We start from the raw sequence: 24,158 nt of genomic DNA on the forward strand, positions 1-24,158 counted from the left end.
CCCCTAAACGCCTGTTGCGAATCCTTGTATGGACGTTCCCGAAACGTGACCATGTTTGTTCGCAGCTGGCGGATGATGGTGGTATCTGCAGCAGTCGGCAAGCCAGACGAGTTAGCGACTGGTTGGGGTAAAGGCCTTGCCACCAGGTAGATGGGGTCACGTGCTTCGCTGAAGACTCCTGTCCTCTACCAAATTCCTGCGGATGTTCTGTACTCTGCTACGTTGGAAATCAAGAAGCTAGGCTTGTATTTGGCTAAAACCGCTTACATGCACAGCAGCTTATGTTATTTATGCCGTGTGTGTAGCGCTGTAGAATTTGCAGCCGTTTTGTTCTACTTCAGCCGTGAGTTCAAGTATTAGTGTGTTTTTAAGTCAAGCCTGGATCTTATATGTGACCTGGCCTTCAACCCGCGTACTCGTAGCACGAACGTTTTAAAAAGCACTACCTGGCACCGGCGATCACGACTGCCCTCCAATCGTTCAACGATGCACGCTGTAATTGTTTTCAAAGCAAAAACAAAAACCTGAACTAAAAGCAAGCAATCGTAAAACCTTGAAATTGCATTGTGAAATTTTCAATGTTTTTTTTCCCATTTTCCCTCGTCTGAAAAAAACGAAAAAAAAAACCGTTTTTTTTTTTCCAAAATTGCAGTGTTTTTTTTCAGGCCTTCACATCTCTAGTCTTCATAGCCCTCCTGGCGCAGTGGTGCAGCGGTTAAGCGAAGCGCCACTGCCCTGCGATGGCAGGTGCTCAAAGCGGTGGGCCTCGTGCTGCCCAGGTTGCTCTTCCTGAACAACCAATCACTACCGTATTTACTCGCATAATGCTCGCACTCGCATAATGCTCGCACCCCCCACATTGCCTATCGAAAATTGGAATTTTTTTTTCCTCGCATAATCATCGCATCCCCAACATCACTCGACAGAACTAAGGAAAAGTGCATGCACTATCAAAATATAGCATTACCAAACTAATGATAAAAGGACTAACAGATACAAAGGAGCGGATGACCCAGCTACAGCCTAAGACAACTACAGCTCAGATAGGAAAGAAAATGATTACTTCAAAGCAAAGCGGAATCTTTGGGCTACATAGAGAGCGAGAAGGCGAGAAGGTGTTTCGTCAGTTTTGTTCCGCTGGTACCGCCGCACGTTCTCCCGAGTTCCGCGCATAGTTCTGCCATTTTGCGAAGACTTTCGTAGGCCTCGCTCAGTGCGTGCTACTTTTGTCACCGTGCTCTCGTGGCCATCTGTGGCCATCTGTGGAGCCAAGAGGCCATCTGTGGAGCTGCTGTGCAGCTGGGTAGCAGATGCATGGAGCATGATTGGCGCTGACGTGGTCGTGAAGAGTTTCAAGAAAACTGGCATTTCCAACGCCCTGGACGCGACAGAAGACCACTTGGTGTGGGACGAAGATGAAGAGGGTGAAGCTGAGGAAGCCGACGAAGCAGCGACCAGCGATAGCGATGGCAATGTCGACGTGGACTCCGCGGACTCTGAGTGATGGTGATGTTGAGGGCGGCCAGCCTTCGCAAATAAAGTGTTTCTGCAGCTAGTGTCTGTCGTCTCTGTGGTTTTATTACAAACGTAAGTCCTGCTTGCAATTGAAGTTTTGCTTAAATTTACAATAGCTGGCTTGAGAACCCCGGTTCACAGCCTATTTACATTTGCTTTCAGCACTCCAAAGCATTGTTCAAACATTTTCCCCGCGTAATTATCGCACCCCCTAACTTCGCACCGATTTTCTGCGAAAAAAAGTGCGAGGATTATGCGAGTAAATACGGTATTTTATCTGCCACCTGCCACGGCGGGCAGTTTGCTCGCTATCCGGTGGGCAGGTTGTGATGACGCAGCAAGGTCACGTGGCCTATAAGTGGCCCACCTGCTCTGGGGACCACCTGCGAAATTTATGGTCGCGATTTTTCGCTCGCTACGCCAAGACCGGATTTTCTGGACAACGGGGCATTTAACGCTACCGCTTTAAAACACACGCCAAGGACATTGAAGAAACAGGACACGAAGAAGACAGTTTTTTCTTTTTTTTTTCTTCAGACACCTTGGACAGTGTTTTTTTCTTGGAATGCAGAACAAAAAAATCTACAAATCCGCGGTGGCCACAAGCGCCATGATCGACGAATGGCTATAGGACGTTTGCCTTTCATGTACTAGGTGCAAATACTTTATTATCACTGTTGCATCACATATGACATGAAACCCATCCAAATAATCGTCTCCTCGGAGTACGTGTACAGTCTTGGTGGACTGAAGCCCGACCGTTACTCGTTTAAACTGTGAATGTAGAGTTCACGGTTTCCTAGTTATTCTAGCTGAAGAGAGATAATGAACAACTTTTCATTATCAGCAATTTTGCGGGCTAAATCTTTCATTTCAGCAAATGCACCGTGTATGTAAAAACTCTCGCGTGTTGCTGTTAATTTGTTTGTACAAAAAACGGAGTCGACTACGAAACAGTGCCCACTTTCATTTTTCTTTCTTGAAGACATAGCTTTTTGAAAAAGAAGTTAAAAGCACGACAGCGGAGTTACAGCTTTTATGGGTGTTTGGGTTTAAGGCTGCTTAACGTCCCAAAGCGCCTCAGACTATGAGGGACGCAGTAGTAGAGGTATTTGAATAACTTCGACCACCTGGGGTTCTTTAACATGAACTGACATCGCACAGTACACGGGCCTCTGGAATTTCTCCTGCATCGAAATTCGAGTTCCACGGCCGGGATCCAGCCCGCGTCTTTCGGGTCAGCAGCCGAGCGCAATAACCACTGAGCCTTGCTAAGACTGACTGTACATCTTGTCTATGCTGCTCTGCAAACATGCTTTTTAACACTAGGTACCTGTGAGAAAATGTCCGGCTGCGTTGAAAATATTTGGAGGATTTCTACACCGGTGCATGGCTGATTACATTATGACTTTATGAAATGCAAGGCCTTGCTGAGAGGAGCACCTAGGTAGATTGTGAGTGCATTTTTGTCAAAGGGACAATTCTGCTATGAAATATAATCTTCCCATCTCCCTTGGGCAAGCCGACTAAATTATCCATGGTGATATTCAGCGAAGCCACGTTCGCGTATAGAGACATCGAGAACAGCAGCATCAAATTTTTCGTGCTTAGCAAGAACCCATCAAATGACTCTTTCTGGCTGTACGGATGATTTTCAACCCCAAAAGTTGAATTGTTTGCGGACAAAATTGGATTTAAACATGGAACATTTTTTTCGCCATTCAATCCCAACACGCGACATCAAATCCAAAAGAACCCGTGATGCCCTTTCGGAAAGGAATCAAGATGTACCCTAGCCTCAGAGATCTGTGCAAAAATGTCTTAACGTGAAGGAAGCTTGCTTGAGAAACCAGGCGGTGGTTGCGATAAGTGTATCACACTTCTTTGCTTTTTCTTTCTTTTAAGTTCTCCGCTTTACCTAACTATACCCTGCTCGTCGTGAGACCGCGAAAATCAATCCATAAAAGACCAGCACTTTGTTCTCAACGTCGCTTTAAAATATTCATCCTCGTCTTTATGTGAGAGTACACTATAAACGAAAACGAGTGAAAAGCGAGTAAGCTGTCCTCTCGGGCACTCCATTTTATATAAAAGGAAGTGTGCTACACGAAACCTTACTCTCTTTTTACTCCCATATAGGTGTATTCGTTTAAAGTGTATCGCCTTTTAACTGAAGCAGAGCTCCACTAGCTTCAGTCGGAGCGTTAAGGAGGACAGTTCAGAAAGAAGTCGCAACAGCGAAGACAATAAGCGGAGGCGACGTTGAAATTGTCCACATAACATGCGCTACATAAGCGAGAAAAATGTATATATACCCGTGTGAGGTGAGCACAACGGCTATGTTGGCTTGGTTGCGCATCGCAGAAAGGTTGCCGCCGATCTTCTCCCTGGCGACGACGTCGACGCCAGCGTAAGGCTCGTCCAGCAACACCGCCCTCGGATTGCCCAGGATGGATGTCGCGATGTAGAGCTTGCGTTTGTTGCCTCCGCTGTTGGAGAGAGGGAACACGGGAGAACATTGTCAAAAACAAACCACTGCTTAATTGTATGAACGGCGCTCATTTCGCCATATGGAGGATGGCTACAAACAAGCATAAAATCATTTTGTTTACTTTCGTTTCAACGTGCCCGGACCCCCTGCCGTGGTTAAGTGATTACAGTGTTTGGCTGGTTATCGCAAGCTCGCGGGAGGGAATACCGACAGCGGGGTCAGTACTTCGATGGAGGCGAAACGCAAAAAAAATGGCTGAGGTTGAACCCGGCTGAGCCTAGTAGACGAGCGAAAGAAAAGTCAGCGGTATTTATAGGGAAGAATGGTGTGGAGTAATTGCTACGTCATCCCATGACGTCACATCAGGCGATGCGAATCTCAGCTCTAAATGTCAAAGGTCATCGGTCATGTGGTTGCTTGTCCATTACATATCACCGTACCATGCAGGCATATCATGGCTATGCGCAGGAAGGCGCAGAGTCATACATTGTTAGTCCTGGGGGTGCGTGCTTCGTTTGACCTTGGTTGGGCTTCAAGGTCAAACGCGCAATAGCAGAGCTTTCTCTCCAAAAACGTCCGTGTGCTGTTTAATGTCAGCGCTCGTTAAAGGACCTCAGATTGCCTAAATTATTCCGTAGCACTTCGTATCGGCGTCTCTCATAGCCCATGTTCAGTCGAAAAAAACAGAACCGTGTCCAAAATATCATAAAATGCTTTGTCGTTTCGTCGTAACAACAGATATTTCTGCTGCTTTGTAGCATTTTTCTGCAGTGCTGTAGTTTTTTCTCTTGAGTTTTCTATTGGCCGTAGTTCCATACTACTTTTCATTAGTAACTACACAAAATTTTATTGTTAAAAGAATTATTTCTGCTGTATATTTAGTGAAAATCTGTTGTGAGGACAGAAAATTTTCTCATATTTTCAGACTGTAACCTCAAGCTTTTGAACGTAAAAACGTCCATACACTGCCTTCCAAGCGTGCGGAACAGTACGGTGACGGTGATGCCGAACCAGATCTTTTCGCTTTTCCTAATTTTGTCTTTGTGTTTTCAATAATGCGCAGAATACCCGCCCCCGCATACGGCTCGTTCCAAACGCGCCGTCATACACCGTAGTTCCCTACATTTTTTTTTTGTGGAGCATTGTGAATGGACATAAGCGTGTGCAATTCTTCAGTTTTAAATTCCACTCACTTGGTAAACTGTTAACGAAAGAGTTAACAGCTATCGTTGTAAAACGTTTCATGACCAAAAGAATGTACTGATTGAGGTAGCGGTTGGAGTCCTCAGTCCAGCGCCCCAGTGGCCTTTGCCGACGAGCGCACCAGTTGGAAGAGCGCTCGTTAGCTTTCCAAGGTGACGTTGGCCATTTGTACCTCCCACTGCTCGGGCAGCGTGCGTGGTGCCTGTAAATGTTCGCTTTAGCCTGGCACCCCTATGATATATGAAAGATTGTCTGGGTAGTGCTTCACCAAAGGCAGAGGTTTTGGGGTTTGGTAGAATGGATTGTGCAGAATACTGAAAGGTTTGGAAAGGTATTCGTTTCAATCTAACGGCAGTTGTGGGCTTCCTCTCAGTATGGCGGTTGGTCTCAAGACATTCTGAATACTTGAGGGTAGGCATCTCCGCTCGGATGGTAAGGCCACGAGTTAAAGCGTCAACCCCCTCGCTCTCCTCAAGGCCCTTGTGGCCTAGGGTCCCCGTAACGCGATGACGTTCGCTGAGGCAGCAGCCCAAGATGGCAACCGCTCGAATGGGTGGTCGGCCTGCTTGGGGCTGGTCTCCGAAACGTGGGACGTTTTTGCAGCCCTACTTCACCTACACTTAGAGGGGTATACTGCCACTGTAGGTTTCTAAATGTCTCCAAAGTAATCACAGCGCAGATCAACGCGGGCACGCGGCTGCTTTGGAAAGTCACTGGCCAGTGAGCTTTGCAAATAGACTGCATCGTAAAGCAAGCGGTTACTGCTTAGACAGCTGTTTTCTACAGAAACCCGCCCAGGTGGCGCACCTGCAGACACCGCACGGCTTGTGGGCGTGCTTCTCGAGGTCCGCGAGAGCGATGGCGGCCTGTATCGCTTCCTCGATTTTGGGTTCCGGAATGCCCCGGAGCCGAGAGAACAACCGCAGGTGTTCGAACGAGGTCAGCTTTCCCAGCAGTTCGTTGGTCTGGGGGCAGTAGCCGATGTACGACTGCCACTGCGAATGGGGACAGCGAGACGTTGCATCAAGATATTATTAAGGCGAAAGCATTACTTGCCTCATGCGTGGCGTGGACGGAAAGTGTCCACTTCCGGTGCACGCTTATCGGGTAAGTTCGGAGGAGCGTCGCGCCAGCTGCGCGAGAAACTGCTGCTCGGGATGAGCAAAATGTGTCACACAATACCTATACGGGTGGCTGCGACAGGACCAACCCGTTGCCAGTGTAGTGGCGTATCGCTTAACTGCGGCGCCATTGCTCTCGTAGTAGCACGAAGACTCGCCGTTATCTATGAATGTTGAGAAGAGAAAGGCCAAATCTGCATATAACCTACGGAGCTCCGAATGGTGTGCGGTTAGGTGGCCAAAGAGAAATGAGGTACACAGACGTACAGAATACTACATACAATCAAACAAAAACGCAGCAGTGGTGCACAATTCGTTCGCATTCATTGCACGTAAGCAAACAAAAACGCAGCAGTGGTGCACAATTCGTTCGCATTCATTGCACGTAAACAGACTTATTCCTGGCAGTTTTTCCCCTCGTTATTGATAGCCATAGCAGGCTTGGTTTGTAGATGTAAGAGAAGAAGTCGCACGAGCCGCAACCGCTATTCTAAATGAAATGTCTCGGGGCAGATTCCTCGAAGCGCTGACGAATTTTTTGAACCAGGACTTCACGGTTCGATGAAGGTTCGTCTTTTTTTCGACCACGAATTAGTTCCTTATACATGAGTGGATTTCTGGGAGGAGAACCGCAAACTAGAGCTGGAAATGCGGAGAAGCAACAGGGGATGCTTCCTGTCGTACATGTCGACGCGAGAGTTCGAAGAAAGTTTTGGCGCTTGTTCTGTTTGTCATCCTTGACCATGCTAAATTGCCGCTCTATCTGACGGAGATCGGAGCAACCCACTGCAGTGCATGGAAATGCTTTTAAGGTTTGGGCTCCTACTCAGAAACCTTAATATCACTGACCGCGCTCTACATCCGGAGGTGAGTTTAACTGATGCGTCGTATATCGCACCCTGTTGATTTTGAAGAATTCGCCGTCCGCATCATTTGGAAGTGATGCAGTGATTTGTTGTAAATATTGGTGCTTCAAGAGTAAGCATCCAGCGGTGTTGTTGCCTGGCAATAGGCACAACCCAAACATATTTTCTCAATGAGTTGCGAACCATGCTGCTTAGATTACATAGCCCCAGTAGCTCTCCCCCAAAGGGACTGCAGTAAAAGAAACACCGAATTGTTTCTCCAAACAAGGCAAGCACAATCTTTAGCCTCCCCGCTGAACTCTACCCCAGCCAGCACTCTTTCCTTCCTTTCCCCACAACTTTCCCCATTAGAAACAGGACAGAATGCGAACAATACAAAAAAAAAGAAAAAAAATCTCTGCCTCTCCCGTAACCGAGAGTAGAGTAAGCATGAAATGTTTACGGGCCTAATGTCATCTCGGTGGACACCCGAACCGCACAGTACAGGAAGGGAGGAACGCCAGCACCCGTTCAGCGCGATGCCTTGCCATTTGAACACAAGGTTTTTTGAGGAAAGGAAATGGCGCAGTAATTCTCTGCCATCTCGGTGGACACCCGAACCGCACCGTAATGGAAGGGAGGAACGCCACCACCCGTTCGGCGCGATGCGTTGCCCTTTGAACGCAGCGCTTCTCCCCCGGGCCCCTGTGCGCCTGCGCGGCTTTGCTTCGATGCGCGAAGCCCCTAAGAGATCACGTATGACAACGAAGTGTATCGTGGCATTTATGTGCTTTTTGCACGCGTCATTAGAAATCGGAAATTATAATTCCGTGCATTATCAAATGCACAGCTCGAGTGATATCTTGATGAACATTGAGAAGACACTTGCAGCAGTTATTTTTTGTGACTCGTTTGGAGAGCAACCGGTGCTTGTATGCCGGTCCCGTAGGAGGGCTTAGAGAGTCTCGTTGAAACTCGTTAAATCTCGTACGGTGTCCGGATGTTCTCGTTTCAGAGCCCGGATGAGTAGAATTCAGTGCCCGTGTGTTGGCTCTCGGTCTCGGTCTCGGTCTCGGCGTGACGTCACCACACTGCCGACAACGGGAGCTAAAAGCATTTCATGCTTAAAAATGAGGCATGTCTCAAGGTTCCGGTATTGAATCCCAGCCTCGGCGGCCGCTTTTCACTGGCGGGGACGGTAGAAATGTCCCTGTGCTATGCGATGTCTACGTAACTCAAGGTGATTTAAATGAATCGCAGTCCTCCAACAAGGCACCCTTTACAACCCATGTGTCCCTTCGGGACGCCCCACGTACCATACATAAATGCCATTGTAATTAGAACGCCGCAAAATATCAGGTTGGCGGCTAAAATTAAGGGGTTGGTGCGGAAAGGGTGGCCGCAACTGGCACAGGACAAGATTAATGGAGAGATGTGGGAGAAGCGTATGTCCTGAAGTGGGCGTAGTCAGACTGATGATGATGACGCATATATCAGGCTGATTGGGCTGTGCCAACTGTCAAGCCAGCGATTTCCGAAACCAGCGCTAAAAGACGAAAAAGTTACATATGACATCGACCCTAATCTCATGTGTTCACCATAATGCGTATACCGAAACAGTATGAATTGTGTGAGCTATAGCTCACATATGTCAATATATTTCACATATTTCTATAGCTGACATATTTCTATATATAGCTCATATATGCAGTATACAGGCAGCGCATAAGGAAAAGCTGAAACTAAGGACCGCCTAAGACATCGCAGTCATCAAATACAAATCCATTGAGGGCTAAAAGGAAAACGTATCGGAAGCACACGAATTTTCTCACGTTTTATTTACGGTACGGTAACCGTATTTTCTTAATTCCATATGCACCGTTCACATGGAACGTTCTCAGAGCGAAAGACATATCGCTTACAAAAAAATTGTTTACACCGTCTATGACTGTCCTTAGACTTCTGTCTATAAAGTCTATAGGCTCTCTGTAGAAAAATCCCAGAGAAATATTTATATGCAATACAAATGGTATAGAGAGTCTATAGACAATCAATAGATTTATGGCCATACACTTTTAGTAGACTTTGGTATATGACAGAGTACAGACTATGAACTATGAATAGACAAGAAGAAATATCTATAGGAAGGCATAACAGCCTACAAGAACTCTACAGACTGTCTATAGACGATTTTTATAAGGGACCGTCAAATAAATCGTTTACCTTCCTAGGAGAGGCTGAGAGAGCGACGTCGGCCATGTACGCGTCACCCGCTGTAGGCTTCAGCAGGCCCGTGAGCATCTGGAAAGTGGTGCTTTTTCCGGCGCCATTGACACCGAGCAGTCCGAAGCACTCGCCACGGCGTAGCGCCAGATTGATTCCCCGGACGGCCCACAGAGTGCCGAATTTCTTGTGCAGGTTGCTCGCTACGAGTGCGCAGCCCTCGCTCTCCAACTGCGCCGACGCACCGTTCGACGCGAGCCGCTTGACATGCTCTTTTTCGGCCAGCACGTCCTCGTCCAATGCCACGTCATCGCTGTCCAAGGAACCTCCTTGAGCCCCTGGGCGCAGTGCAGAATCAAGGCACGAATCCAGCTTAGGATATAGGGATCATTGCAAATTGTACGTTAATGTTCAGTCGGCGTCAAAGGTCTGTGGACCATGTGTTCCTCAAACGAAGACGATAGCTCTGTTTTAGCGGGTGGCTGAAGACTAAACTTGTTGAGATGAAAGTCGAAATTGTGTTCTTTCAGCTCCACAAGTTTGGTCTCCAGCCGCCGGCTATTAGACACCTTTAGTATACCGTGCACCATGTTACCGTTACCATTACTGGAGAACCGGAAGCCCACGCGTAGCCAATGCGCATGCTCAAATCGCCTTCACGGCGCCAGATGGCCCCACGCATGGAGGAAAAAAAACTGAGGAGGGAGCGTCCGGCGACAACCTTGAAGCCTTGTCTTAACAAGTAAAGATATAGCAAAAAAAAGAGAGTGTGTCCCCCCGTGCTCGCACCACGTGATAGCGTGCGATAAAGTCTAGCCCCGCTGCGCGCGCGCATGCGCCGATTAGCGCGGCAGACTAACTGTAGATCAACTTCCTTGCTGTAGACGCCCGCGCCGCGGGTCGCGCATACGCGCGCACTAAAACATACCGGAATCAAAACTTAAAGGACCGGCTCGGAGAGCGAAAACCTGAGGGAGAAAACGACTTCAAAACACTCGGCTTGCGAACGCTGGCCGCGTGACGTCATGCTCCCTCCTTAGATTTTTTTCCTCCATGGCCCCACGTACCCGGCAGCTGTGCGCCCGTGCAGCATCGGTACCAATCAACGCAGGCTCAGCGGCGGTGGGAGGGCACCCGGTGCTCCGGTAACGGTAACACGGTACTCGGTAACGGTAACACGGTATGCTAAAGGTGTCTTTTAATAGAGGTGGTTTCATTTGAGTAACACGTGGTCCACATACTTCTGTCTCACACTGTTCAACTCAGTTCTCTCAAGACTGCAATTCCTCCACTATCGTCTTTCGGGCATCGAATCGCGACTGACAGCATCCTGAGCGGCTGTTTTGGCTCGAAGAATCTAAAACTCTCATTATAGGTAACACACACCACGTGGGGGTCGTAGATGATTTGCGTGATGTTACTAACGGGTGTAGAAAATAACGAACTTTATATCACCAAGCGGGTTTGAACTGCAATCGTACGAGTTCAAAAGAGAAACGCCATGAACCGATAAGAGGCAACGCTTTATCGGTTATCGGTGTTCTTAGGTTTTTCTAAAAATAACTCTGTTTGCTCATAGGAGCCAGACGTTTGGGGCCCTGTGCCTTTCAGAGAAAGGAATAATGTAAAAATTTTACTCGTTGTATTTACTTTCCAGCCCGTGTTACATATATATATTTATTCATTTACGTAGTACCCGCGAGGCAAATGATGATATTAAAGCGGGTGTGCGATTGAAAACCACCATAATACCAGCAATAAATTGAAGATAAAATTTGAATATTTAGAGAACTAGAGATAAAGAGGAAGTGAACTGTAGGATTTACTGAACAGTGTAAAAGCAGAGGCGTGCCGAGCAGTGCCGTGCTGGCTAATTGTTTTTAAGCAAGTGATTTCAGATTGGCGATGACTTAAGAGAAAGACACATTTTCCGAAGAAGTCCACACTACGCGGACAGAAAGGAGCTCGCGGTCGCGCAATGAAACAGTACTTTCGCAGGCTCAGCCCTTCGCTAACTGTGAATGCCTCTTCCTAGAGCGATGAAAACGGTATGGGTACGCGAAGCTGCATGTGAAAGTTCCTCCACGGATGCCTGTCTAGTCTAGGACGCGTACGAAAAAGTGAACGCCAGCGCTTATCATCACATTTCAGCGCACCCGGTTCTGACTCCGTTCAAGAGCCACCGCGCACCTAGAGGGTGCCATCAAAACCATCTTTTCTTTAAGAGGCTCAACGTGACAGCTAAGCTAGCGAGACACGAACACCTGTAACGTAACTGGGAACATATGCCCTCATCATATAATTCATTAAACCTTAAAACAGTCGTACAGGTGAAGACCAACTGATATGTATGAGCGAGGTCATACATACGGCACTTTTTTATTAGGCACTGTGGCCAACAAGCGCCACAAAAAAATGTATTTTACCTCAAGGTTTAGTTTTACGAAAAAGAACGCTGTTTAGTGAAAACCTTTCCACGATCTAAAACAGCGGACTCGTGCTAGGCTCGGGCTCAGAGTAACGTGACTGGGTTGTGCCCCGGCCTCAGAAAGAGATGTGTACAGTGCTCTAGCCCCTTTGTTTTCGGGGCTATTTCTTTCAAAGGCTTTCGTCTCCTTCCATGCCTTTGAAATGGTTTTGAAGAGCCCACGAAGGATGTGAGTGAAAAGAACGGTTAGTTATAAAGTGTCATGTGTCTTTGTCTAGGTTTCCGAACGTTCGTAAGCAAGCTGCTTCGCATGCCAAAAAAAAAAGAATCAGTCATTTATTAACCCCACATTGAGAGCTCCGCGCTTGAAACATTTGAGAGACATGCAGGAGTACAGACAAATTGTATTTAGCGTTTGTTATATTCAGGCGTGAAGGTTTTCCCACCCCTTCGGGCCGCAGGCATTCGCGTATCAGAGGCGGATGGACTTGCAAAACTGCCTGGATCGTTGCTGCAGGAAAGATCATACGTTGGAAAACGCACCCCGCAAATCCGCCCGTACAACCTCGCAAAGCATTATTTTCTAATCCGATATCGTTAGCAGCTCCATGCGTACAAAATTCGTCATTCCTCATAAAACTCTGCACTTTGCTAGAGGGAAGTGACGTCACCAGAACGGAGCATTCCCATTCGCTGGCATGAAGTCACGTCACCAGACGAGCGCATTGTCTTGGCTGGCCGGAAGTGACGTCATCAGACGAAAAGTGACGTCACTACTGGTAAACGAATGAACAGCTGCTATTGCGATCGCATTGCGAAATCATATAGGAATTTGATGTCCGTGTCAATTTTTCTTAGTGTTGTCTAGGTAGGAGAAGTCTATGTTCTGGAAACGATCTCTGAGATTCACTCTCTGCCCGCCAAGTAATTTCCAGTGCCTGTGAGCAGAAACAGCGAATACAAACCTGTCATGAGTGCACGAAGTTGCACGGCATGTCCAGAGTGCAGTAAGCTGAGTAGCACAAAGAGGAGAACCCCCGCGCCCGCTATGAGCCCAATGTCACTCATTATACCGTGCTCGGAGAGCGAGAAGGGTCCCGGAACGTCCACCGTCCCGTCGGCGTTCTTTAAGGCACCTGAAACACAGTAACGACAGCACAGGGTGACGAATCAGCGGGCAATCATAGAGAAAGGCGCGTGGGATTCTTTCTCCGTGCTAAACAAAACATCCTGTATTCTCAGGCTTGTATCGATAGGAACCAAAATCTTCTACTTTCGCCTGCCAGCAGCTGGCAACGCCTATATGAACCAGACTATAATAATGATGAACTTTTTTTTGGTGCAAGGGCGTCTGAGGCAAAAGAGCGCCATGGCCGTAGGTTTTTTCTTTTACTCAAGGTGGGGTCAAAGACCCTTTTCGAAGCATTTAAACTTAAAGAAGCCAAGCACCGGTTCACGAGAAAGCTTGTATCCATTATATCACCGGTAGGTGCACCAGGCGGCACTGGGGATCGAACCCCGCACCTCCCGCATGCAAAGCGGATGCTCAAATGACTAGGCCACAGCTGCGGTCAGTGAAATGAACCGGACTAGGCGCTGTAAGTAAGAGCTGAGGTGATAACTATTTCTTCAAAGACGTTGTTTTTTTGGCCGTCTGTTTTAAGTTGCAGTACACGGCGGTTAACCGAAGCACATTCTCTAGAGCCTTCCACTTTTCTTCATTCTCGAGTACGTACTACCATGATAACTTTGCTTTTATGCGAAGCATATTACAATAGGTAACCCAAGCCCTTCGTGACGGTTACACGCCGTGCACACCACGTGACACAATGACGTCACGACAGATGAGAGACGGGGCTCCACTTGTGCCGTCGCTGTGGTTGCACGCCGTGCAGACCACGTGCTATGGTGGCGTCACACCACGTGACACAATGACGTCACGACAGATGAGAGACGGGGCTCCAACTTGTGCCATCGCTGCGGTTGCGCGCCGTGTGAATCACGTGGTATGGTGACGTCACACTCCCGCGCATTTCGAACGCGCGTTCACACTCGGTGTAGGTGAAACGCTCGCTCCACCGGGCAGGCGGACGCGGCTTCCGTGGCAATCCAGGCGCTCACCCAACGCGCGTCTCGGGGTTAGTCGGCGTTCCGCTGTAGCCATGCCGTTGTCTTCCCCCACGACGAAGGCTTCTAGTGGTTGTATTAAAATGACCAAGTATTCAACCAAGGAAAGCCATGTATTACCAAGCCTAGCCATCAATATGCTTCGCATCTGACTAGGCTTAACCTTAGCTAAGCCTCAGCCATTTTTTTTAAATGCAAGGCAGAGAAGAAAGGAATTAGGGGTTCTTGACAGCACAAAAAAATGAACAAGTCATGAGGACCTCTGTCCCCTAGCCGACGTTTTACAAGCGGATTTGTCAAAGACAAGGTTAAAATACTGAGGCTTCCCTTTTAACCTTCGCAATTTGGTTTGGTTGCGTGAAATAACGATAAGCTTTGTTTTCGAAGTTTGGAGGAACCTCCTACACATGTCGTCTTTGCTATTGCACGAACTGCATGACACTGCAAGAACCACAGCGCCAAGGCGATATCGTACCAATCCGCCTTATCTTTACAAAGCAAAGCCATAATTTAGTTGTCCTAGTTCAACCTCCATCTTTACAGAGGGGCTTTGGAACCCTTACGCAGTCCCTTGAAAAGTCCCTTACGCAGCTGTCACCATGAAGAAGTGGGCCCGGAGCTCATGACTCTCGCTTCAGCGACTTACTCAAGCAGCATTTCTCCAGGACAGGGCTGTCACCCTGCCACAGTTGGCAGAGATCAGCCTTGAGCTTAGACACGTCGACATTCTTCAGGGACGACTGCAGAGCAGAGCATGCGGAGGCTGCCGCGTCCAGGTTGAGCGCCCCAATGACCACCTCCTTGAGCGCGAACGGAGGACAGAGCATGAACACCAGGCGCAGCTGCGTCAGCGACGGCAGCTTGATCTTGAGAATAGCGTGGAGCAAATCGGCCATGGGTCCTGCAGGGAGAGTATTAGGCAGCCCTTACAAAAAACGTTTTAGACAGTTTATAGAGCGTCTATGGGCTTCTGTCTATAAAGTCTATAGACTGTCTATAGACAAATCCCAGAGAAAAAGTCTATAGGCAATACAAATGCCATAGACAGTCTATAGACAATCTACAGATTGATGGTCATACACTTTAAGTAGACTTTTGTCTATAGATAGTCTATAGACAATGAATAGACAAAAAGCAATATCTACAGGAAGTCAATAGAGTCAATAATAAGTCTATAAACTGTCTATAGACCACTTTTATAGGAGAGAGAAGTGCCTTATTTGTTAATACATGAGCCTAAACCAAATTCCGCAGCACGAACAGCGCAAGAAAGACGGAATCCTTCACAGAACAAACAGAACAAGGGGTGGAAGAGATAGTCAAGTCCGCTACGCGACATTTCGAAAAGAAAAGTTGTCTCCGTCTTGGCAGGTGTGGATCTGAACAAAAGCTGGTTCAAGCTGAAGGGCGACACTTTCCCGGCCACCCATAAAAGCAAAACCATGAGCCAACTTGACTAAACACGTGCTTTCGCACGTCTACTCAGTTAAACTACGTTGAAACCGTACCGCTTTTTTAGCGACTGGTACAGAAAACATAAATACAAGGCTTTGTTTCCTCCTAACGAATACAAGATGAATAACTAATCTTGGTTGCAGTTCATTTTGCTTAACTTTCAATTCTAGATGCTACTCATTTGATTGGTTTTGTTTGTGGGGGTTTAAAGTCCCAAAGCAACTCAGGCTATGAGGGACATCGTAGTTTTGTGCTCCGGAAATTTCTACCACTTGGGGCTCTTTAACGTGCGCTGACATCGCACTGTACACGCGCCTCTAGATTTTCGCCTCCATCGAAATTCGCCCGCCGTGGCCGGGATCAAACCCGCGTCTTTCAGGTCAGCAGCCGAGTGCCATAACTACTGAGCCACCGCGGCTTAGGAAAACTATAGGCGTACCGTTAAGAGACCGGTAGTGCGCAGAGTGGGAGAGGGAACAAAAGCGGGTTATTACATACTAAGTAAAATCAAGAGGACGAAATCGGCTTTGGTGCGGCATGTAATGCGAAAGCAAGATAACCGTTGGTCCTTAAGGGTAATGGAATGGATTCCAAGAGAAGAGAAGCCTAGCAGGGGGGCGGCAGAAAGTTGGGTGGGCGGATGACATTAGAAAGTTAGCGGGGATACGCTCGTCGCAACTGGCAAAGTACAGGGTTAATCTTAGAGACATGGGAGAGGCCTTTGCTCTGCAGAGGGCGTAATCATGCTGCTGCTGCTGATGATGATGATCTAGGAAACGATACGCACATGTACAAAGGCGGTTCGTTCTTTTCCTGCTGCAGAGGCTGTCTGGAAGAATCGAAGATATGGAAGTGGTTCCTTGTGCTTTCCTTACATGCATATCAACTATAGCAATGTAGTTTTCCTCGTTGCCAACTTGTGTGCACCCGTTCGCACAGTGAGAATAATAAAAAATAGTCTGAAACAATGCGTCATTGAAGAAGGCAAGAATGGAACATAGCTTCGTTGACAGCCTTAGCGTTGTGCTACGTTTCCTCACATGTGCTTTCGTCTATTCTCGAACTTGCGCCACGCAAACTATGCATCAACCAGCTCAGATGAAGGCGATCTTAAAACGCCGACTGTAGACCTGAGGCAGCCCTGAGGCAACGTGCGCTGAGATCGTACAGCAGAGGTTCGTTTTTGTCTATAGCTCGTCTCCATCGAAGTACGGCCGCCGCGGCCGGGTTTGATCCCGCGACCTGAGCCACTGAGCTACCGCGATGGGTTAAACAACGTGACAAAGTGCACGTGGTACGTACTTGAGGGTGCAGTTCGGTCTCTTGTGGAAATTTCCAAATCACATCGCTTTCATGCACTGAGGCCATCCGATGCAACTAAAACCTAGCCTTCGAATAGCATACGTCGCTTGCTTCGCTGCCGAAGGCGTCGCGAAAACCAACGGGGCCCTAGTTTTAATAAGCAGTTTTTTTTATCTCTAGCGTACTGGTAACAGTATTACACATCATATGATAGGCAGTAACTAGTTACGAAGCCCTGACGGCTGCGTTTTCGGTGTGAAGCAGGTTAGGCCTAGCAACTCCTAGCGACCGGTGTGCTGCCCACACGCAGGCAGGCGGCAAGTCAGTAGCTTGAGGACAACGTATGTTAGCCTCCAGCTTAGAGATAAGCTTATGTAATGCATTTTTGTAGCGAAAGCTACACTGGCCACGAACTTGCGATTTGGATGTGCCGGTGCTCCGAGGAGGCACAGAGGCCGACCTTGAGCCGTTGCCTAGCAACCGCCGCAGCTGGCGGACGCTGCGCGCTTGCAGCGCCATCTGGCATGACATCACACCGCACGCCTCGCCGCGGAGCTGCCGCCCCCGTTCGGTATGACGTCACACCGCTTGCCTCGTTGCGCTCGCCTCTGCTCGCTTCGACAGCTGTGTCGCATGACTGCTTTCGCTACGTACAGGGTCCGTCAAAAGTTCCCAGGCCACATGGTCCGCTTTTCATCGGTATATCCTGGCACTTAAGATTCCGATAGAGCTATCGAGGTTCTCAGATGGTAGAACGATCCTCCTTCTATTCTCTACAGATATTTTGAGCTTCGAGGGTATCTCAACAGCCCGACTATGCTGCTCAAAAGCAAACCCTGTGGCCTTAGAACTTTTGACGGACCCTGTACGTCCTGGCACAGCCGAGCTAAGCCGCTGCCAATTTTCTGCATCGGCTTATTGATATAACGAGCTTTTCGATCCGCGTCGAGTTCCATAGATTCAGGATCCACTGTAGGTCCACGTTTTCACCGCTTAAAACAATTAGTTACAAATTACAGCACCACACACTCAAAAGCTAGGCGCGCTGGAACGCTGAGTTTGCATACGTATGCTGCGTTATTATATGCAATAGTATCGCCTCACGCTTAAACTCGTGTTAGTTTTAACAAACATTCGCAATCATTACATTGCGAGAAAAAGCCTGCCATGGGAGTAAAACATGCGATGTCGTCTTGTGTAACGTTTACCGTGAAAGAGAGCAGAGAATTCGCGAACGTTCCCGCGTATTCTGTCGCCAAAATTTCGGCACCTTTAATTACCTCCGATGAAGAAGAGCACGCTGGCCCACAGGTTGACCGCGCCCTCTGATTGAAGCACTTCCGCCAACATGTAGGCTTCTAATATTGCCATTGGGGCGAATGCCAGCACGAACACGTACAGGGCCACTGAAACAAAATACATGGAGCACTGTCAGCAATTCATTTTTAGGACAGGAAGAATAGGATCGTTGTAGCACTAAAAAGAAAGAAAGAGAGAGAGAGGAAGAAAGAAGGAAAGAAAGAAGAAACGAAAGGAAGGAAGAAAGAAAAAGAAAAATTTCCAGCCCGCGCAGAAAAAAACTAGTCCCAAACATTACTCACATTTTTAAACTATGCAAATAATAACCATTAATTATTCACCCTCTCCAAGCTTCATCACAATTAATTTTCACCGGAGGACGAGCATGTCATTGTATAGCACTTAACAGGAACAAAAAATGATAGGAAATACTTCTCATTCCACAATGAAAAAGTGGTCCTTGACATTTCGCCCTCCTCGGAAGCAGGGCAGTGAAAACAATTGATTTTCCATGTCTCCCAAAAAGCTAAGAATGTCTGTTCGGAATCTTTACGATATACGTTCCACGTCAGCGCACAGCTCCGGCTCCAGATGGGCAGTGTAATCAACAACCAGGACAATAACGCGGGCGATATCCACTGCGAAATACTAATATCACGTCTGTGGGCTCGCTCTTTACTTAACAAAATATTTCTACGTACCCAGGCTGTGTACTGAAAATCAACATCACTAGTCACTGAAACAAAAAAAAAACTTTCAGGGTCAATTTTGTAGTGGCGAACAGCCGCACCTGCTATAGTTTCTTATGTTAAAGGTGCAGACAGTATTAGCCAAACCTCGTTGTAACAAAGCTTATTATGACGATATAATTATTATAACCAAATATAGCTGTTCTTTGTGGAAGCTGCAAGTGACGCCCATGTATCTGATATCTCGCTTATACACAGTAATGTTTTCCTACAAAGGGGCCCGACGAACGCCGCATGAACCTCACTGTTCATTTCGCGTCAGGTGTGCCGATCTGTCACAGTGCTCAACAATTTCCGTGCTCATTCTAGACGGCAAGTCAAAATTTCTACAGATAACACGCTCCGCAGAGCACGGTAAAACGTACGCGAAAAGTTTTTTACGCCTCATGTGGAGCCTATACATTCCAAAGAGAAAAGTGTTAAAAAGGAGTAGGCTGTCGTCCAGTGCAGTCCCTTCTAAAAGGAGATTACGCTAGAGGAAACCCACTATCTTTTTACTCCCATAAATACACATTCATGTTTAACAGTCTATGCATTTTGCGGTGAATTCGTCAGCGCAAGAGCAACAAAATTATGCCTCTGGCACGCCAATCTTGGCCCAACATTGGGCACCCAACCCACTGAACGATGTCACGTAGTGAGCGGGGCACACTCCGAAGAGAAAGGAGTAAAGAGGGAGTAAGTTCCCGTCTAACGCACACCCTGTTGTAAAAGAGAGTGCGCTAGAGGACAACGTTACTACCCTTGTTAGTCCCATATAGGTGTATTTATCTTTAGAGTGCACGAACCGCTGCGCCTTGAGATTACTGGCAAATCACAATGTAATGGCAAATTCACACGAGTTCACGTCAGTTTTCTTGTTTCGCAATATCTTCGCTATGCAAAGGCCGTGGAGAATGTGTTGTGCTTCGCACGTGTCGAACGCAGTTTGATTCCGCTTTCTGCGGCATGTCGGTGTGGTTTCACCGTCCACCTGTTTATTTAGTGCGCCTGATAATTCTAAGCTCCGCTAGTTTCCTAGCTGAGATCAAGAGGAAGAAATGGGGTAGGTAAGGGCATGTAATGCGAAGGCAAGATAACCGCTGGTCCTTAAGGTTAACAGAGTGGATTCCAAGAGAAGGCAAGCGTAGCAGGGGGCAGCAGAAAGTTAGGTGGGCGGATGAGATTAAGAAGTTTGCGGGTATACGGTGTCCGCAGCTGGCAAAGGACAGGGTTAATTGGAGAGACCTGGGAGAGGACTTTACCCTGCAGTGGGTGTAGTCAGGCTGATGATGATGATCATGAATCATGCACTAAAGCAACGACTCACCAATCGTGCTGGCCTGCAGGTCCGCATATCTTAACGAGTAGATGGCGAAGCACGCGACGAAGGGCACCAGGTACTGGAAGAGCAGATCGAAGAGGAAGTGCGAGGCGACGTAGAGGGGGCCGGAGACGCCGGTCATGAGCTGCAGCTCCCGCATACCGCTCAGCGATTCCGCGACGGGGTAGTGGACAATGCAGCACAGCGTCAGGCACAGGATGCCGGGCAGCAAGCCGGGCCACTGGTGTCTGTTGGAAATCATCTTGGAGAGGGCCTCCCTTCTCTTGACCTCCAGTGGCGACGCATCCGGCTCCGCCCTCACGTACTGCGCCGTCTGCCCTCCGCTGTGGAAGGATAGGCTGGTGCTGAAGCGGGCCTTGGGCGTGTCAGAGCCAGCGCGCAACAAGGCCGTGTCGATGAGGTTGAGCAGGACGTTGAGCGACACGGGACTCGCTTGGTTGTACCAGCCTTCCACCCTGCGTCATAGAAGTGCAACGAAAACTCGAGTATACTGTATACGCAATGTGCGAAAAGGGCAATCTTGGTCGGAAGTCTTGGTATAACATGCTTACTGATATACTAATTATCGTATAACACGGTATTTAGGAGCGATGCACTTGCCCCGCCGCGAAATACTGCGAAATGCTGAAAGCTCAGGACGAGGGTACTGCTCAGATTGCAAAGGGTTAGAAAATATTTGCCAATAGTGGTGGGGAGGGGGGGGGGGGGGGGTCATAAGTAAGTTATAATATCAAGCGAGCTGGCTGTTGCACATATCGAAAACAGCCCAAACAATACAGGGACGAAGATACAGTGTCTGCGTGTGCGACATGTATTCTTGCGTCCTTGTCTCGTTTGCAATGTTTTACGTATGGTCATAAGTGTTGGGCGGCACGGCCTAATTGTCACCATATGACGTCACAGTTTTGAATTAAGCATGCACAGATAGCTTAAACATAAATGGAACAGCGGAAGTATTCAATAGTTGATTACTATAATCATAAATGATAAACGCTCTTGTTCCTTTTAATACGAAAGTATTGCTAGTCCCATTATGAGAAAAGCCGGCGGCGTGTGCGGAATAGTTTATACTCGTAGACGGTTCGTAAAATTCCAGCGATGCACGACGTCATCAAGCGGCCGTTTGACGCACATAGCAAGCGCAGCACCGCCACTCCAGACAATCCTATAAATGTCGTTCGCCTTTAAACATGGGCGTTTCACGTAACTTGAACCAACGATTTAAAAACGGCGGTAAACCGCAGCCCGCTGAAACCAACGACACATTGTTCGCCATCACGTGGCGCTCCTCATATTTTTTTATTGCGCTTAACAAGTTAATTAACTAAGATGAATTATGCAAATTTTTAAATAGTCATTTTAGTGCGAAGACCGTTTCGTTAAGTTGCAGAGTAGGTTTATAAGCAACCGTTCCAGTTTATTGTAGCATCGTATCTCCTACGGGGTCCTTTTTTCCGGCATCTGAAGAAAGCCCGCAAAATATGAAAACATACCACGTGACTGCGCTCGTGCGCTACCAACTTGCAGCGCTCTCAACGGCGCTGCGAGCAAACGGAGCGTGCCCGCTGACTGTGGCTAAGTGATCGACCGCCGTTCTCAGCAGCGGCTTGTCAGTGCGTCAATGTCGCTTTATTATATGCGATTGCAATGACACGTTCTCGGTGCGCCCTCCGCGGCTAGTGGTTGGCCATCGAGTGGCTGTCCTCCTGGCACAAAGTCAGCACATCGAAGACCGAAGAGTGTAGACATATATATGAGGCAAGTTTCTTGTTCTGCAGTAGTAAATTTCTGTTCACAGGACTTGTGTTGTCTTTTTCGGTGAACTTTCTCGGTAGAGGTTTTTTTTTTCAAGCTTGAGGATAAGCGCATATTTTTGGTGCTAAAATTTCTTCATTTCCAAAATTTGAAGGAAATGTACACTGGTGTAGCCTAACTGTCCGTAATATCAACATGTTTAGTCGTCTGTGGGGCGCCAGAAGCAAACTCCGCGCAACTGTATGAAACTATTTTAAGCTTGGAATTCTGAGTAACTAATAGAGGGCCCCGAGAGGTTGAGCGAACACTAATTATCATGACCAACTTTCCCTCTTCGCTGTAAAACTTTGAAAGTTTGCACTAGTGGGTGTGTGCGTGTTTCTGCCTCGTGTCTTGTCTCGCTTTGCGCAAAAGATTCCTGATTACGTCAGACCTATTAAATGCTTTCTGCGGTCACAACAAACTGTTTCCGACGGCCATATAAAATAAATAGGCTCTTCCGGATGTTCAGAATTGTAACAAGGGAGTAATTACTCATTGGCATCAACCCACCACTCACCGGTGGCTTTCAGTGAGTAATTGATCTATTACGAAAATACTCCACCTTGAGGGTTTCCCCTAAACATTTCACCAACACTGTTCCCACTTGCAGTAATTGATCAATTCACTCTCGCCCTACCATAAGCTGGCCGTCCCGGTTAGCTCAGTTGGTAGAGCGATTGCTCCGGTGAAACGGTGGTCCCGAGTTCGAACCCCGGACCAAGACGAATTTCTCTTTAGCTACGAATTTCCGGGAAAGCTGCACACCTTTCATTTGTAGTAGTATGGCTGCGCTTGGGTGGTTTCCAATGAGTAATTGCTCTCCTGTTAAAAATCTACCCCACCTGATTTTGGTGTTCACTGCCACGTGTTACATGATGGCAGGCAAGCAAAGCAATATCAATTTTTTTAGCTTTTTTCGACGTGTAATTTGCAAAAAAAAAAGAGGAAAAACTAACTCACTGAACTCTTAGAGCAGCAAAAAAGGGCATTGGCAATGGAAGCCAACTGATTCAAACAACAATAAGGGGAAGCGGATTTTGGCAGGTGGTGTGACTTTATATCGGGTCCGTCGGCAGTTGCTTCACATGTTTCACTTGAAAAGATCGCAGAGGTGGCTCAGTCACTTAAGCATTCGCCTTGTATGTTATAGGTGCAGGGTTTGATACCCAGTACTTTCAGGTACCGACCGGTTTCCAATCGATACAATGTTTCCTCTGGACTGGTGTTCAGCTTCTCTAGGGAGAAATGCTTCAAAAATGGGTATCTGACCCGACCTGGACTAGACCCAACTAGCTTGTGCCACGGCCCACGTTGGCCAAGGCAGTCCTTGCGTCATAAAAACTTAATCATCATTATGCAACACGGAAAATTGGACAGGCTTCTCGACCCCTTTTTCAAAAGTGTCGGAGTCAGTCGGCAGAAATAGAAATGAGAGAAAGAATAACCTTTATTTTACAGAAAGGCTTAACACTTTCTTGGCCGGTATTCTCAGTCCAAGAGCCTTCTGGCGCTCCCCTCTTGCCTCGCGCGGTCGATCAGCTTGAGCTGTTCACAGGCTGGTTTGACCAGAAAGGCGCTCTCCAGTCTCCATTGAGTAAATGAATGGGACACAGATTGGATGTGGATATTCCCGGATGTACTGATACAGAGCGGGGGGGGGGGGGGGGGGGAACTGGCTTCGTGAGTGGTAGGGTACGAAGGAAAGAAGGTGGGGTGGAAATTTGGGCACACCGAGGGGACGGGAATGAGTTTGAAGTTGTCTCCAATAGGTGCTTTGCAAGCGGTCTAGTCCGGAATGATGAGAAGGGTATACGATACAGCTTTGCCTTTGCCTGTAGTGCTCTTTGACGGTGCAGTAGTCGAGCGGTCCCTTTGGGTGTGACCTTGTGGTTTGACCATGTCAGCAAACGCATGATAGCGCTCATTTCCAGGGATGTCCTCATGCCCAGGGCCCATATAATGGAGATTACTTGCAATGAGGCACGTAGCGTATATAGTACGTGAGCTGAATATGAAGAAACGGTGCCCTTACAGAAAAGCCTGTATGCTGTTCGGTAGTCTGTACAGATGTTCGTGTGGTCTGTGAGCAGGATGCAGATGTGTGCTGTAGACATAGATATGGGCAGGCTTCCTCTGCGATCTTCTTGGTTCTGAGGGCTGCTGTTCCACGGGTAGTGCTGGCGTCCAGGTAGGCGGCAGTTTGGGTGGCTGGGATTCGGGGTGCGATTTCGCGTCAATATATAGCGTCTTTTGTGTCGTGTATTTTTGTGAGAAAGGAC

General features: G+C 47.8%; 1 protein-coding gene across 1 annotated transcript in view; it reads right to left on the reverse strand.

The window, feature by feature from the left end:
- The window catches only part of LOC149366864 (phospholipid-transporting ATPase ABCA3-like), an 84,608-nt gene that overhangs the window by 4,064 nt on the left and 56,386 nt on the right, over positions 1 to 24,158 (reverse strand). Inside the window, exons 16-22 of the mRNA XM_089572067.1 lie at positions 20,068 to 20,537; positions 17,991 to 18,116; positions 14,600 to 14,854; positions 12,792 to 12,962; positions 9,399 to 9,736; positions 6,017 to 6,204; positions 3,831 to 4,004 (exon numbers count right to left, since the gene is read on the reverse strand). Coding sequence (XP_089428193.1) covers positions 3,831 to 4,004; positions 6,017 to 6,204; positions 9,399 to 9,736; positions 12,792 to 12,962; positions 14,600 to 14,854; positions 17,991 to 18,116; positions 20,068 to 20,537 — 1,722 coding nt within the window. The remainder of the gene's footprint in view (positions 1 to 3,830; positions 4,005 to 6,016; positions 6,205 to 9,398; positions 9,737 to 12,791; positions 12,963 to 14,599; positions 14,855 to 17,990; positions 18,117 to 20,067; positions 20,538 to 24,158) is intronic.

The sequence above is a fragment of the Amblyomma mixtum genome, chromosome 1, assembly GCF_055824585.1.
Source record: "Amblyomma mixtum isolate Tamu chromosome 1, ASM5582458v1, whole genome shotgun sequence".
Classification (NCBI taxonomy): domain Eukaryota; kingdom Metazoa; phylum Arthropoda; class Arachnida; order Ixodida; family Ixodidae; genus Amblyomma; species Amblyomma mixtum.